This window comes from Sander lucioperca, chromosome 7 (genome assembly GCF_008315115.2).
Source record: "Sander lucioperca isolate FBNREF2018 chromosome 7, SLUC_FBN_1.2, whole genome shotgun sequence".
Classification (NCBI taxonomy): Eukaryota; Metazoa; Chordata; class Actinopteri; order Perciformes; family Percidae; genus Sander; species Sander lucioperca.
In genome coordinates, this window is record NC_050179.1 from 15383224 (window position 1) to 15400657 (window position 17434).

Consider the following 17434-nt stretch of genomic DNA (forward strand, 5'->3'; position numbering starts at 1 on the left):
TTTAAATGGTCTGATGGTGAGTCTGGTGGGTTTGGCGAAACGACTTGGGTCTGTCTGTTTAATCAAATACTTATCTAATTAATCTTTCGTCTTGAGTATGCTTATGTTGTCATTATAATATAAGACTGTAATGCTTCATTGAAAGTGAAAAATGACTTTATTCTTTAATGAGTATGATGCAGAATTGTTCTATAATTTTATGTCACATGTTGTTTGTAAGAATTTGAAAATAAAGTTAAGAAAAAAACAACCTGTGTATTTTAAAAATGTGTAGCTCAGGTCTTAGTACATAATACATCCATGAGCTCACCACTGAGATGCTGGAAGCAACCAACAGACTTTCACTTGCAAAACGGCTCCAGGGCTCCTACCAGTAGCCAAAGATATATTACACCCGTACTGGTTTAGCACCACCAAATAGGTTATATATTTTAAAAATGTCATTTTTATAACTTCTTTGGCAGTACCGTTGACAATGACTGGTAATTGTTTTAGGGCATTATCTGATAACTTTCAAAACAGGCAAATTCAATTTATGAAAAAAAAACTATTTTGGGAAATATCTTGAATTATTATTCTTACACTCTTATGGCTTTTGTAGATATATACAATCTAATTATTATTCATTTAAGCTTGCCATATTTTTTTAAACATTTATATGATTCCAGAATACTCCAGATACTCATAGTGTCTTTGTAGATAAAGTAAAATGAAATTATGTTTTAGTTTTGCCTGATCTACAATTTCATTTTGACTAAAACTTTAACTGCAAATATCCAAAAGGATAATTAAAGGTGCAATATGTATTACATGTACTGTATTAAATTATTAATGTTCAGAAGATTGTGGCATCCGGTGACTTCGGTGACTTTTGCGTGCAGAAATTCGAGTGAAGATAATTACCTCTTCTGAAGAGTCCATTATGTTATTTTAATCCGCCGTGTCCTCCTTGGCTACAAGTAACTGTGTGGAGGAGGGGTGGGGGCTCTTGATTACGGAAGGCTTTCATGTGGATGCAGCAACATTGGCGTTGTCATTACTTAGAAATCCTCATGGAGGCGACAGAAACTATGCACTATAGCTTTAAGATATCTTCTAAGAAATTAAAGATATCTTCAATAAAAAACTCATAACTTGAGTTATATAGCAATGGAGATATTTGGAAGTCAAAGGTTAACTGTAACTATTCTAAACAACTGTTTGGACATGAATACAATGATAAATCTGAGACTGCACCAATATGTCCATGTTCAAATCACAAGTCAAAACTCACTTTTTTGAAACTGCTTTTTATGTTTAATTAATAGTAGTGTGTTATTTAAAAAGATTGAAGGAAACTCTATCATGGTCTACATTTTTAGAAAAGTCAAATATACTTAAGATGATAACAAGTATTTGTTTTGTCTACATGAAGGTCTGTTGCATAAATACAATGTGACCTGCACATTGTAGGTCATGACGACCCTGTGAAGGTTTTTGTGGAAAATGTACAAACAAGCTGTTATTTATTCCATTGAAAACCAATAATAATCAGTGGGCTGTCTGTAGCAAGCTGGGATAGATTCCTACATAATAGTATGTTTGTTATCATGCATACTGTTAGTATCTCCTGGTGCTGTTGTGCTGATGTGTGAAATTCCTGTATTTTGTTCTCTGAATTTACTTTTTTTGGCATGATCTCTAATCTCTTCAGTGCATCACCACAGACCAACCAGTTACTGGAGCATTGGCAGGTGTGGGCGGCAAATAGGATGTGAGTCATCAGCAAGTCAACATTGCCAATACCTTATAAAAGCCAGCATCTTCAGAACATATTTTTAACAGCACCTAGTGTTCTTTGTGAATCGCTCTGTTCTGTGAAGCCATGGCATTGAAGTTGATTTGCGGTTGCCTTCTGGCAGTTGCCCTGCTTGGTTGTTTTGCTTTTGATGATGGTGTGGTTAACACTGAGATTAATAAATTCAAGTGGCCGCCTATGCCCCAGCTGCCTCAGCCGCCTCCGTGGCAACCGCAGCCCCAGCCATCTCGACCTCAGTGGCCACCCAAACAGCCTCCAAAACAGCCGTCTTGGCCCAATCCGCCTCAGAAGCCTCAGCAGCCCCCACAGCCTCCGTTTCCTCAGAAGCCTCAGCAGCCACCACAGCCTCTGTTTTCTCAGAAGCCTCAGCAGCCCCTACAGCCTCCGTTTCCTCAGAAGCCTCAGCAGCCCCTACAGCCTCCACAGAAGCATCCTCAGCAGCTCCTACAGCCTAATAAGCCTCAGCAGCCGACAGAAGCATTTCACTCTTGTGAAGTAGCTGAACAGTACAAGATACAGTGTGGAGCTCCTGACATAGATGCTTCACAATGTAATGCTATAAACTGCTGCTTTGATGGACGCATGTGCTATTATGGAAAATCTGGTAAATATGTTTCTATTCCTCACAGAACTAGATGGATATCCTACTCTGATACTTGAAATGGGGTCTTTGCTTCATAAATAGTTTTTCTCAGTTACTCTTCAGTGCACTGTGGACGGCCAGTTCATCGTGGTAGTGGCGAGAGATGCCACCCTACCAAACCTCGACTTGGAGTCAGTTACTTTGCTTGGAAGTGATCCAGCCTGCAGTCCTGTTGGCACCACTTCAGCTTTTGCCATCTACCAGTTCCCTGTCACTGCCTGTGGCACTGTCATGACGGTAGGGCTGGATGATTAATTGAAAAATAATCGTAACCTAAATTCAGAGCCTATAACCGACGTAATTTTACCAAGTCGGTTATTTCGGTCTTTTAATCCTATTAATATTTCCGCGGCCACCCACTGTGTGTTAATTTACTTTCCCCTTAAAACATATTACGGCCGCTGCGTGTGTAGTCACGTGACTCCGCCCCGTCGAGTCTGCGACCATAGGTGCTTTCCGATCGGATAGTACTTGTACTTTTTAGAGGAAAAGTACACTTCTAAGCAGTTCTAAGAACTACTCTCCCCCAAAATATTTTTTCCCGTTTGCATTCCCACTGGCCAAGTGGCCATAGGGACTGGTAGGAGGGGTAAGGGAGCGACGCAAGCACGGCAACGGTCTTTATAGCATCGTCACTAGACCTTAGCGTCACATACAACAACAACAAATTATGCTAATACTTGTGCACTTTTCCTATATTAAATGCACGTCCATTCTCGTAGTAATTCACGTAATGTTTTGCTCAACACAGACGGGGCCTCTGCCTGCTGCGCTGTGGACGTGTGTGTGTGTGTGTGTGTCTGCTTGTTTTACTATATTCGTGGGGTCCAAAAACCGGGGAATACAGTATCCTTGTGGGGTCTGCACAGCCTTGTGGGGCCCAAAATGCTGGACCCCACAACTTTAAAGGTCTGTTTGAGGGTTAAGACTTGGTTTTAGGATTAGGGTTAGAATTAGGTTATGGTTAGGGTGAGGGTAAGGGTTAAGGTTAGGCATTTAGTTGTGATGGTTAAGGTTAGGGTAAGGAGCTAGGGAATGCATTATGTCAATGACGGGTCCCCACAAAGATAGTGAAACAAACGTGTGTGTGTGTGTGTGTGTGTGTGTGTGTATGTGTGTGTGTGTGTGTGTGTGTGTGTGTGTGTGTGTGTGTGTGTGTGTGTGTGTGTGTGTGTGTGTGTGTGTGTGTGTGACGGCCGGCAAGCCACAGGACACGCTTGTGGAGTTTAACTCCGAAAAGACAGTTAACCACAGGTTCCCGTTAATCTTATGATGGACATTTATTATTTATTTTCTACATTTTTAGGAAACTTTTTTTTTTTTTTACATTAAAACTTAAATTACTTTTTTACAAGACGTTTTTATTTCATTGTAAAATCTACTGTTGTAGATTTCAGTTCAGTTGTTTGAAATATTTAATAAATAAGCATTAATTGCTATCTGTGTGTTGTTTCCTTATTTTAGAATCTCAAAGATAGGATTATGCACTCTTTCATTAGAAAAAATAACCGTGAATATATTTACAGTATAAAAAAAGAATTTTTTTTTAAAAATAATCGTTTAATAATCGTAATCGAGGTAACTTTTTCGATTAATCGTGATTATGATTTTAGCCAAAATCGTCCAGCCCTACATGACGGTAAGTGTTGTTAACTCATTTGACTGTTCAATTTGATTTGTATTAATTTTTGTCGGGTTGTAATAAAGACCAAAATACTGCTAATTTACTGTAGGAGGAGCCTGGGGTTATAATCTATCAGAACAGGATGTCCTCCTCTTTTGAAGTCGCTATTGGACAAAACGGAGCCATTACCAGAGACAGCAGCTTTCAGTATGTGTTTTTCTTTCTTTACACTTATCACAACATGAAAGATTACTACTACTATGACTAGTACTCGGCTAAGGCTTAAAGTATTCAGACAATTCAGTGGTAAGACAATACAGTGAACTGTTGTTGAATTTCTTGGTTATCGTTAGTTCATTGGGATATTTTACAACCCAAACTACATTCAAATTGTTTTCTGACTGATTGACTGACAAAGCCCTTATTTCTTGTCTCAGGCTCATTTGCCAGTGTAGATATACTGGCATCTCAGTTGAGGCTCTGATCATTGAGGTTCAACTGGTCCCTCCACCACCCCCAGTTGCTGCTCTTGGACCACTGAATGTGGAGCTGAGGCTGGGCAACGGAATATGTACTGCCAAGGGTTGTTTGGAACGTTAGTGTCAAGGAGATATTATGTGCAGTTATAGTTTCATTTGGCAGTGACTGCGTCACCAATCAGTGTTTTCTCTTTGAGCAGAGGATGTGGCCTACAGCTCATTTTACCTGGTTTCCGACTACCCCATCAAAAAGGTTCTCAGGGATCCTGTGTACGTTGAGATCCGAATTCTGGAGAGGACAGATCCCAACCTGGTCTTGACTCTTGGAAGATGCTGGGCAACTGCTGACCCCTCCCCTTATAGTCTTCCTCAGTGGGACTTGCTGATTGATGGGTATTTATATTGATGGTTTAACTTGGAAATAGGCATTTATAATGTTTTTTTAATATATTTATACTAAGTCCCAATTTTTCACTTTGTCTTCTTGCTATAGCTGCCTATACCGTGATGACAATTACATGACCGCCCTGATCCCTGTCGATGCCTCATCAGGTCTCCAGTTCCCAAGCCACTACAGACGTTTTGTGTTTAAGATGTTCACATTTGTAGGTACTGGAAGTCCCAGTGCCCCCGCGGACAGTGCTAAGGGACACCCTTCAGATCCACAGGTTATGGTTCCTCTCCAAGTAAAGGTATATGATCCAACAAGCCTATTTAAAAAAAGGTTTTAGTTTAGTTTTCATGCTATTTTTAATATCAACGTATCTACATATTTTCCAACAATACATTTGTTTTTGACCAGGTGTATATCCACTGCAACACAGCTGTGTGCCAACCCTCTCTTGCAAATAACTGTGAACCTCGGTGCTCAAGAAAGAGTAAGTAGACTACAGTATTCGCTTTGATGATAGATACACCACCAATATGGTGTTAGTCTAAGCCTGTTACCCTTGTTTTTCACTAAAATAAATACAGGAAGCTAAATAGATCATGATTTTCAAGGGTTATACAGGAACAGCATGGTTTGTGGTATGGAAATCAGACAAAGTAAATGATCTCTGACATCAGCTTGTGTCTTAACCTCAAGTCTTACAGCAACTGACCATTGCCATGTATTGTACACAGGGAGAGACGTTCTTGCTTCTGTCCAGAGGAACTCCAGAGCTGAGACCACTGTGGTGAGCAGTCAGGAGCTGATCATCATAGACCCAAGCCAGAGAATTTAGTAACAACATGCAGACAGAATCATACAACATCAGTTTTCTTATGCTTAATGAAAAGTGATAAGTGAAGGTTTTGAATAAATCTCCATGCTGATATACCATGTTGTCTGATTTTATAAAATGTCAATTAGATATATGGTTTACTCTGTGAACTCATAGAACTAAAAGCTAATATTAATACTGCAGAAAATACATGTCATTATACAGAAACGCCCACTTTTGGAATAACAATTTCACTAAAAATTCAACCCAAATGTGAAACTTTTGATTTCACATGACCAAAAAAAAGTAACACGAACTTGCAAAAACTGCGGTTTCATCATGGCTTCATAGCGGGGTTTGCAGCTTTTCGATGATGTTCACGTCGCGTAATTACATCACTTCATAACGTTCCCATGGCAACAGGGGAAACCGGCTGCTCTTGTGTGAAGTAAACGCAACATTTTTGCAACTTTCTGCTAAAATATATGTGACTTTTTTGCAACGAAAATGCGGGGATTATGAAATCATGCAAGCCCTGCATATTTTGCGCGGAAATCGTCAATTTATGCGGCGAAAGTGCGGCGTATTTGAAAAAATGTGTTTTTCAAGCACACAGCAAGGCAGGTGTGACTCATGAGCGTTCGCGACTGCATTCAGTATGCAGAAAAGTATAAAAGACTGGTCCAAAGTCTGCGATTCTTTTCCTGGAACTCGTCATTCTTTCAGATGACTTTGTGCAATAAGTCCATACTCTTAGATCCAATAGTGATAGTCTTTTGCCCATATTTTATTCATTTTCGGTCCTTTTATTGTCGTTAGCTGTGATGCTAAAGCAGTTTTAGCTTTCCCAGGATGCTCTGGAAAGTTTTTGACCAATCAGAGAAGTTGCTTTCCATGCCCGTGAAATAAAGTCAGAAAAATACACAATTGATTTCCCTAAATAGTTGGAGTGTTTTGGTACAGTTGGTTTTTACTCCTGATGCAAACCGTATGGGAGAACACATGAACCGTAAAGACCACCTTTTCAAGTGCAATGGGCATGGATGTGTTCACACTTATCAAACGTGCAGGACTTTGGAGTCAACTTTAGGATCTAGGCCCAGGTCCCTAATGTAAAAGCCCCCTACTATATTCCATTATATTTTTATACTTTGAATTGTTACTTGTATTTTCCTTCCCATATATAAATATATTTCCAACATAAATTGGTGCATAAAAGATGATCAGAATGCAGAAAATTAAGTGTTTGACACTGAAAATGTCCTTCCTCCCACTTTTATATGTTTCCCCAAAAAGGCCCATTCTGAGCCAGGAAAAAAAATGATGTGTATATATCAAATTAGACTACACCCCTGGGTGGAGAGCTCAACCCCCCTAATGTTGAACCCAAAGTTACACCCTTGCAAAAGACCTGTGACGAATTAGAATCCCTGTTCATTTTCAACGGATCGCTTGTTCACTGGCAATGGCTCTAGGACTTTCCCTGTGTCTTTGCTGCCGGATCCACCACGCCTTTCATTCTGATCTTATCTCCCTTTTATTAAGTTGACTTATTTTCTTTCTCTTCTTTGTCTCAATAGCTTTGGTATAGCCCTGTTTCCTTTTCTGCAAATACTCTGCTCTGCGCTCAGGATCCGCATTCCTACGCTCTCTGTAACGTTTCTGCTTTTCAGCTGAACTCAATTTCGCCATGCCTGACAAAAGGAATAATTACAATGACAATATGAAGTTATGAACATGAAATAGGTACTAATGAGTTAATGTTTAACTTCTTTAAAAGCCTTTACACAAGATAGTCACTACTTAGCCAGGAACACCAGTGACAGTTTTTATGAAATATGTATTTCACAAAATGGAAGCTACTTTACCTCAAACTACATGTTGCCAATCATGTGTCTTCATGTACAGTTTTTCAGGAAGTAGAAGGAAGTGAAGGATTTTTTTAGAATAGGGATTCATGTTAGTGACATGACACCAGAGGAAAGACATTTTCACAATATTATTTATAATATTTAGTTGGTATTTTATTTTGTAACGTTATCCACTTCATAAATGTGATACTGGTTTAAACATTATTGCATTCAAAATGAGAGAGAAGTCGGGACAAGCAATTTTCTTCTACTTGGAATTTCATATAATTGATTAAAAAAATATTCTCCAATTCATGGCTCAGTAGGTATAATTATTCGAAGAACATGCTACATTATTCAAATGTAAAAAATTAAATGTGACTGCAAAGTATGCTTTCTTCAAAGCCTGGGGACAGAAAAGTGGGCATTTCTCTAGAATGACCCATAGAAGAATGTCTCAACATAAAGTACTCAACATCCAGATCATATTAGATACTGCTGTGTGTTCAGTAATATGAGGAAACATAAATAAAGAGACAATTTGCTGGCTGTCCAAAAGCATTCCATCTTGTCAATTTAAATTTCTGAAAAATTAAAACTACTAATATATAAATAAACCGCCTATCCATACCTAGTTATATATAGGCTACGTATTAAGCGTATAACACATTTGAGCAATATGTGATTGTTTTGAATACCATTACATAACTTTTACATTATATATTGAATGTAAATCTGTATGTTTTTAAAAAGTTCTTAAAGGACAATAGCAGTGTTTTTGAATGTCCCCAACACATTTAACTACCACTCAGGCTATACTTCAAACCCAACTCAAAAACCTGAAAACGTCAGAATGTGCAATGATCTAGCCTCATAAAACCACATCCCCAGGAGAAAATTATAAACTATAATATAATCTATAATACTCCTCACACCCAGGATTGCACATATGATTTTCTATGAAACCACAAAAGTGTACGCCAATAACGTAGCTGAAAACCAACTTCATTTCCCAGAAACCTTCAGCGTACGGGGAACTGACGTACAAAGTCTAGCAACGACCAATGAGCTTAGCATAAGATTGCGGAATTGAATTGTGATTGGTCATTGAATACGCCAGTTCGACTCAGTGCAAATCCCCGGTCACTGCGCGTGCGATGAGTATAATAACAGTCATATGAATGTATGATGCGATTCAGATCACTCAGCTATGTTTGGCTCTTCCGGTTAAGTAGCCTTACCGGTGAACTGCGTTTGTCAGCGAGTCCCTCTTCCCGTTTCATACCTATATTTCACAACGGTCTTCCTTTGCTCTTCGCCCGGCATCTCACGATGCAGTCGAGTCGAAATGTGACCAGCAGTAGTTGCGGAGAGGAAGGCATGGGCAAAGCAGAGAAGCCAGGGCCGGAACTTTTCAGCAACATCCCGACTGTCACAACGGAAGGTGTGGACCCTCCGGCGGAGAAGAAACGAGTAGGCAGAACGCTTGTCGTTAACGAGAGAAACTTGAGGACCCCGAGTCCCCTGTTTGGGGCCAACTATGATGACGACTCGGAGGCAGAGTCTTTTCGGGATGGGAGAACCGAGGAGGTCGACCGGGACACCAGGGGAAGGGCGTTTGCTTGGTGCCGAGACTTTCTGTCAGGGTCGTGGAAGACCATCAAAGAGGGTGATTTTAAAATCAGCATCGTCAGGTAAATTAATGCCAATTACAGCTGTACTAAGGATAAATATCCCTAGAATTAACAGGGACCACTAGTGGGTGCCCATGGTCTATGTCACAGGGTTAAATTAGAGAAATACATAATGTACAAACGTATCTGGTGACCTCACAAATTGTTCTTTGGACTCCTTGAGGAGTCTTTACACCCGTTTGGGTACCACTATCTTATGGTATTGCTGCTGCTGTTTACATTTATGTCATATTTTTCGTGATATCCATTCTGCATCCCTCTAACACTAACGTTACAGGATTACCTTTATTTCTACAAGGAGCCCTCAATTTAACCATCAAAGCTGGACACAATTTAGATTAAATTCAAGGGAATCTAAATGTTGACGGATTCAACTTCTTTTGTCATTGCACAGAGTAGGCTACAAGTACTGACACATAATCCAGTTTAGCATCTAACCAGAAGTGCTAAAAGCAGGAAAGTGCAAAGTAATGTAGTGGTATACAAATAATGAATGCAAAGATACAGTAAAGGGGATGAATTAATATGCTAAGATATATACAGTATGAACAGTATTAATAATATGAACAGTGTGATACAAATGCACTTAGATATGCAGTAAGAAAACAGTATAAATGTGCAGCAAGTAGGCAAAACATATGGTGCAGAAGTATAAGTAGTACACTTGTATAAATATGAATAGACTATAGGTGAGATGTATACAGTATGGACAGACAGTAGATTTCATTTGTATGGGTTGTAGTAGCATATATAGTCAGGTAGTGTATGCACACTGGTAGTGGTAATTAAGTATGAGTCAGCAGCCAGTGAGGCAGAGACAATCTTGGTGCAAATGATCATTCACTTTACAACAGATATATTAGGCAGACACTAAACCACTTTTATATACGGTTTGACGTGGTTTGCCAATATTCAGTGATGGATGTCATGGCCCGCAACAATAAACGAACATCAAAACATTCAAAGAAAAATCTACTGGTGTTGTCTGACTACAATTTATTTTGACTAGATCCTGTGGTGTCACGTTAAATTTCCTCCAACGTGATAACACTGATGTTTTTGTCTTGCAGTGGTGGACTGAGTAATCTGCTGTACCTGTGTAGTTTGCCTGACCATGTGCCCTCTGTGGGAGAGGAACCTCGCCAGGTGCTCCTTAGAGTCTACGGTGCCATCTTACAGGTTGGTCTTTCTAGTAGGGTCCTCCAGAAGTTAATTATCCATGAATGTGCAGCACTGCAGCAGTGCCATTTTCCTTCACATGGAAGTATAACCTAAACTAAAAACGCCATCAAACTGTGTCTGACTTTCTGTGACGCAGGGAGTGGACTCCCTGGTGTTGGAGAGCGTGATGTTTGCCATCCTGGCAGAACGAGCTCTAGGACCAAAACTTTATGGCATCTTCCCTGCTGGACGCTTAGAACAGTACCTTCCGGTATTATGCACAACTAACCGTACACACACACACACACACACACACACACACACACACACACACACACACACACACACACACACACACACACACACACACACACACACACACACACACACACACACTATGTCCTTGACTTTTTATCTTTGTGTAAAGCATTCAACATTCAGAAATTTAGAAATGCATTCACATTGAGCAATAGCCTTTAGTTGCCACCATGTAACGGCATCAAATTTGTGGAGATTTAAATGTCCTAGTGTATTTACTTAATTGTGTTCCCAATGTAGAGGAAGCATTTGTATCATCTGCATTCTCTGTTTTTTTACAGAATACCCGCATGCGCACAGATCAACTTTCAGATTCGGTCATATCCGCTGAGATTGCTGTTAAATTAGCACATTTTCATGAAATGAGCATGCCCTTTAACAAAGAGCCTAAGTGGCTGTTTGGGACCATTGACAAGTAAGTACACCTTGATATCACTTTCTTTCTTTTACTAGAACTGTCTGTTTTTTTATAAATTAAATTATTATAAATGTCTGTTTTTTGCTTTAGATACATGGATCAAGTGATGAATCTTAATTTTGTACGTGAAGCACATGTGAAGAAGTACAAGAAGCTGATGAAGCTGGACCTGCCTGCTGAGCTGGAGAGCCTCCGGTGAGTTGGAGCACAGGCCTCAAAGGATCAAATACTGTATATTGCACGACGTGCCTTAATGCATATGGTATACACATAAAGCCTTCAAGTTGTGGCAGGTAGGGTTGAAGGGTAATTTCGGTATTTTTAAGCCAGGACAGTTTTTCTTCTATGCATTTGTGTCTAAGCGACTAATGTAAACAAAACTCTTCGTAGTTGGTCCAGTATTAAGCGAGAACGCTATAACCAGCAGCCGCAAATCGGGTTGCAATGTGACCATGTAGGAAAAAAAGGACACCGTCAATGTACTTGTTTTTGCCTGTGACAGGCTCAGATTGTCATTATGTGTCTGAATATATTATGGGAAGATGAAGAAGTTGCCGTTATCCTGCTATGCTTTCCTGTGTAACTTACTGATGCCAGGTCAACACAGTTACTTTAGCTAAACTAATTCTGACTGCTGATCAAAGGAACATGGGAGGGCAATTGAACGGCTAAATGGGTGTGTGACTTTTTCTACCAATGAGGCTACAAAGTCGCCCTGCAAACGTGGATTCTGAAAACCAACGTGGGACAGCAAATACGGTGTCCTGTGATCTAGCATATGCTCAGCTATATTCATTCATATTTATATTTATATTTATGTTAAAAAGTCACAGTAAAGCCCAGTTTTAGTCTTGCTTTTGCTGCATTAAAGAAAGTCAATTGACTGCATTAAACATATTTAAACATGATGTATATTGATATGAAAAGATCATATGATACACAAATAAGGCTTTAAGGATTCTAGTTTGAGATTTGTTGCACACAAAAATGTAATTTTGGGTACAAGACAAACTGTGTTTTTGTCTTCAGTCTAATGGCTGACCTTTGTCCCAGTGTCTCCACGACTTCACTGCTGAGTCCTCCAGGCAGTTGACCTGGGCAGCCAATAGAAAAGCAGCCCAGTATTTATTGTCAGTGTTTATTTATGAGCACACACTAATCTTATCTTGTAGATAAGCCAACTTCTACTACATGAAAATCCCTTGGCTAATTGCTGCAGTTATCTGAAGTCCTAGAACATATTTGATTTGATAACACGTTCTCTTTTCCTTACACAGATATAACACTTCAAGGTACTTTGTCTTTGGCTTGCTCAAGGCAGTTCAGTCGATCAGAGTGACATCTAGGTTTAGATTTTTGTCTTTCCACTTCTGGAATTATTCCCCCAGTATATTAAAGATTTCAGTTATATACTCCCAAGCTTCAAGAGAGTGGAACACCACTTTTGCCACTTGTTCAAAAAGCAGTTCTGGAGCTTTTTTAGTCATACACATTGATTAGATTAGATTACATTAGAATCAACTTCATTTTACCATCTAGCCAGAAGTGCAAAAAGCAGTAAAGTGTAGATTAATGTACATAATTTACAGAATAAAATAAAGAATAATAAAATACAATGTGCAATTAACAGTAAGGGGTTTTAATACACTAGATATATACAGTATAAACAATATTAACAGTGGTATGAATATGCTACGATAGAACATAGTTAGCAGTGCAGGTAAGAAAGATAAGATAAGAAATATTGAGTAATGTGACTGGGTACATACAGTATGCAGATGCTTTGAATTGCTCGGTATATATTGCCTATGATGCCTCCATATATACCTGCCATCCAGTACAAATAATGAAATCGCTGAAATATGGATATGGAGTTACATGTAGGTGTTTTATCTCATGTATGTTGTCCACCAGTAAAAGTGAAATCGGAATGAATATGATGTAGGCCTAATGCAGCCAGTGAAATAGTGTGAGTTGTAGATGTGTGTCATTGCCTCAGTGTAGTTAATATAGTCTAGGACATCTTCATGTTTGTATTTTATACTCAATAGAATGTATTTTCTTTTGGCCTAATTTCTCATAAATCACCTAATAAATGCAACACTGACACACTCTTTCTGCTATCCCTTTTTCTGTCATCACCTACGCTGTTCATCTGGGTCTTCTCTCCACCACAGTGCGTTGCTGGCAGCAACTCCATCACCAGTGGTGTTCTGCCACAATGACGTCCAGGAAGGTAAAAACTTATTCTGCCCTCTCATTACTCCCGAATCTTCACACCTCTAATATAGGCTGATTGATCAACCCTCTGGCTTCACTGTCACATTGCCTCAGAGAGCAGTATATTACAAAAGTCAAGGGAAGGCCTGGGCGTAGATATTAATAGGAATGGCTCACATGCATATGCACCATTCTGTGATTGAAAATGAGCCTCGAAGTAGATGAGGTGGCAGTCAGAGATTTAGGTTTCAAATGAGGGGGAATGTCTCAGAACAGGTGAGCGCCTCAGCTGAACTTGCATACTAAAAAGTATGTGGACACCTGAACATTATACCCATGGTGTGATTTGTGAAGAAAAAAAAAGCAGAGGGAGGATGTTTTTTGATCAGGCACAACCAAACAAAACATGCAAGAATTAAATCCCCCTTTCAATAACATGGATATATATCGGCCAGCCATGCCAAAACACTGATTTATGAACTTTAATATTCAATGGAAATTAATCTCAGAATTAAATAGCACAACTGTTGTCCACATAAAACACAGCGCTTTCTCTCTCTCTCACACACACACACACACACACACACACACACACACACACACACACACACACACACACACACACACACACACACATATATATATATATATATATATATATATATATATATATATATATATATATATATATATATATATATATATATATACACACACACACACACACACACACACCAAACTACCTATGTGTGGTGACCAGTCTGAATAGTTTAGATACTTGTCAATATAACAGAAATGCTTTTTTTTTTTGTTCAGTTAAACTAAACTATCCTCCGGTCTATATCTGACAGTAGCTAAAGTAATTAGAGAGTGTGTATGTTGGTGGTTTTCTCACCCTTTGTTTGGCTGCTGCAGGTAACATTTTGATGCTGGAAGACAAGGACCACAAGCTAACAGATAGACTCATGCTGATTGACTTTGAGTACAGCAGTTACAATTACAGGTAAAGTGTAAACTCTTAGTTTTTTTAGCAAATCAAATGAGTTATACATCAACAGTATTTGTACCTTTTTGTTTAGAAATGAGTGTTGTTGGCTCCAATTGTAGATTGTGCCCTTGTGTATTAATATACATTTTATATTTTCTTTTGTGTAGGGGTTTTGACTTTGGGAACCATTTCTGTGAGTGGGTATATGACTACACATATAACCAGTGGCCCTTCTACAAAGCCACACCCGAGAACTATCCCTCCAGAGAGCAGCAGGTCAGTCTAAACCCCTTTAAGCTAAAACAAAAAGGCAGTCTACCTTTCTTCTCTACCTATCAGTGTCAAAGTTAAAATACAAACCTCAAATGAAATAGATAGATGGAAATATTTAAATAGTACAAATTTAGCATTAAGGTAAAACCTAATTTAGTTCAATTCTATGTTAGTCTTGATTTTTTTATATATATATATATATATATAATTTTATTACAATTACTTTAATTAAAAGCATTCAAATGCATTCGATTGGGGGTGTTGGGGTTTTTCCTCAATATTTACATTCATGCAGTATCAACAGTTTTAACTATTAAAACAGCATACAAATATTCCCAATGTTAGTATCACTCTGATAATTACTGATTGGATGTAGCATTATGATTTTCTTATCACTTTTCCCTGTGATACTCAGGCAGATACTAACTACAGTACTGATGGTTAAGTAATCTCCTGAGAGAATAGATGTGACAAGTGCATTTATCTGTGTTTTAAGCCCCCAACGTCTCCTTCCAGGCAGTGCTGCCTGGAAGGCACTAGGATTAGGCAATGGTTAAGGTCAGGGTTAGGTGCCTTGAAGTAGACGTTGGGGGCTTAAAACACCATCGAGCGACAAGTGCTCTGTTCACACAGTGCCATCTAGTGGTAACACTTGTTAATGCAAGTTTGTGTTAAAAAGAGGGTTATATCAAACGCTGTAGCACGTGGGAAATCAAATTAATCAAAATGTTAATGTAGTTTTTCCCTTTGGAGGACCCTGCCTGCAGATATTTTACTACACACTAAACATTCATTGTCTGCTCATTGGGCCAATTGTTTATATAATAAATCCTCTTGCACTAAAGTAATTGATTTGAACATTAGACACTGGAGCTCTTGAGTATTTTTTATTTTTTTTTAACCTATTGCTAAAACTAAAATCAATACCTTCTAACGATAACCAAACATGAAGAACAAAACAAATAAGTATGTAATAAACCATTAACAGATATTAACTTTACTACATTTATTACCGTGTCACAAATCACTTTGCTTTTTATTTCAGCTTCATTTTATCAGACGTTATTTGGCAGAACAGAGAAGACACTCTGACATAACCTTGGACCAGACACAGATGGAAGAGGACATGATAATTGAAGCTAACCGGTAACACATAGTGTTGTAATGATTTACAGCAGCGATATCTATGACTAAAGGTTATAGCAGAATCACCTAAGCCCTGGTGCTGTTATGTCATCATTATTTTTGATTTGTAGGTATGCATTAGCATCACATTTCCTCTGGGGGCTGTGGTCCATCATTCAAGCAAAGATATCCAAGATTGAGTTTGGATACATGGTAAGAAGAATTTTGTTTCTTTTCTCATGCGAACACCAGCTGCATACTACATGTATTTTAAAACATACAATAATGTTTGTCACTCACATATTTAAGGTTATATTTGAGTAAACCTTGCCTAATAGTTAAACGTACTGTTTTGCAGGACTATGCCCAGAGTCGGTTTGATGCCTACTTCAAGCAAAAAAAGCTCTACTCCTGATTTCGACCATTTTAATCAGAATGTAATGTCTCTTTTTTTCAACTATGTGTTCTTGAAACTTCAGTCCTATGCCTCAGCTATACTGCTTATGACAAGCAATGCGGGGTGAAAGATAGACGTTTACATTTGAACGCAACGCAGGCAATCCTTTTTATTAAAGGACTTTCCCTATAGTGTGACATTCTGTTAGAGCAGGTGTAGCTCTATAGCATTGAATGTTGGTAATGTTTTTGTTGTTAATCATTTGAAGGGCAAGGTCAATTTGATGGTCAGTTATTATAATGGACAATGCTGGCTGCCAGGTAATTCATTTCAGACTTTAAACCTTACTGTTATAGTCATTTTGGTGTACTAAACCAGTAGTTTTGAGTTCAGCGGGGACGGGTTTTTTTTGTGTTTGTAGTCATTCTACCTCACTTATTTCTTCTGATGTTCATTCTGCATTAGCGTGATTCTTTCAAGGTCCAATAAGGTCCATTTAGCAAATTATTCCACAAGGGCTATTTTATACAGTATCACTATAGTCAACAATAATCTTAATTTAACTGTTAGAATAGTTGCAATGTGTGAGGCACTTAAATCAGTAATATTGTATCTACTAACTGTACATATCAGCTGCACTGTCTGCCCATATTTAATTTGGCTTGTATTACCTTTCATCATCCATGTATCATTCTATACGAATATTATTATTATTCAGAGCCTTTTCTGTTTTTGTCTCTGCCAAGAATCATAACTTGGAATATCTAAACATTTCTCTTTTTTAACTATTGTATTAGGTAACCAAAATGTCCATTTGTTCACATGTATGCAACCACATCAGCCTGACTTGCTTAAATTAGATCCAACAATAATTACAATCTGTTTTATAAAAGTCACATCCCTTTGGCTTATTTGGATGTCAAGTGGGGTTTTGGCATTTTCTGGAAGCGTTTTTTTCCCATTTTTAATCTTTCGTGGCTCTTATTCATTTGACTGTCTCCTGTATTTGATAGAATGTACTGCCGTCATAATGTCCTTGTGTTTACATCTGTTTACTCATGAAAAGAAACTAGAAGCTTACCTGTCTCTCATTAACTGTTTTTTTTTAAAAGCAACATCTTTCCTGTACAGTTTAATTCTGTTAAAACTGCTCACTATTATGTCCTCTTTGCACTACTGAAAATATAATTTAAAAATAAACATTTGTGCTTAGAACCTGTGTCAGAACACCTGTTTTTCTT

At 38.4% G+C, this 17434-nt stretch overlaps 2 protein-coding genes across 2 annotated transcripts; both read left to right on the plus strand.

The window, feature by feature from the left end:
* Nucleotides 1-1849: 1849 nt before the first annotated feature.
* LOC116045697 (zona pellucida sperm-binding protein 4-like) lies at nucleotides 1850-5952 on the plus strand. Its single transcript, XM_036002770.1, has 9 exons — nucleotides 1850-1939; nucleotides 2087-2402; nucleotides 2494-2678; nucleotides 4175-4272; nucleotides 4503-4660; nucleotides 4745-4937; nucleotides 5038-5236; nucleotides 5347-5422; nucleotides 5670-5952. Exons 1-9 carry the CDS (start codon nucleotides 1865-1867, stop codon nucleotides 5768-5770), a joined length of 1401 nt encoding a protein of 466 aa, XP_035858663.1. The 5' UTR covers nucleotides 1850-1864; the 3' UTR covers nucleotides 5771-5952.
* Nucleotides 5953-8657: 2705 nt separating this feature from the next.
* Nucleotides 8658-17273, plus strand: chkb (choline kinase beta). The gene is made up of 11 exons (XM_031293485.2): nucleotides 8658-9293; nucleotides 10364-10472; nucleotides 10612-10725; nucleotides 11054-11187; nucleotides 11281-11385; nucleotides 13368-13426; nucleotides 14326-14413; nucleotides 14566-14674; nucleotides 15717-15817; nucleotides 15928-16009; nucleotides 16155-17273. The coding sequence occupies exons 1-11, from the start codon at nucleotides 8785-8787 to the stop codon at nucleotides 16209-16211; spliced, it is 1467 nt and encodes a 488-aa protein (XP_031149345.1). The 5' UTR covers nucleotides 8658-8784; the 3' UTR covers nucleotides 16212-17273.
* Nucleotides 17274-17434: the final 161 nt, after the last annotated feature.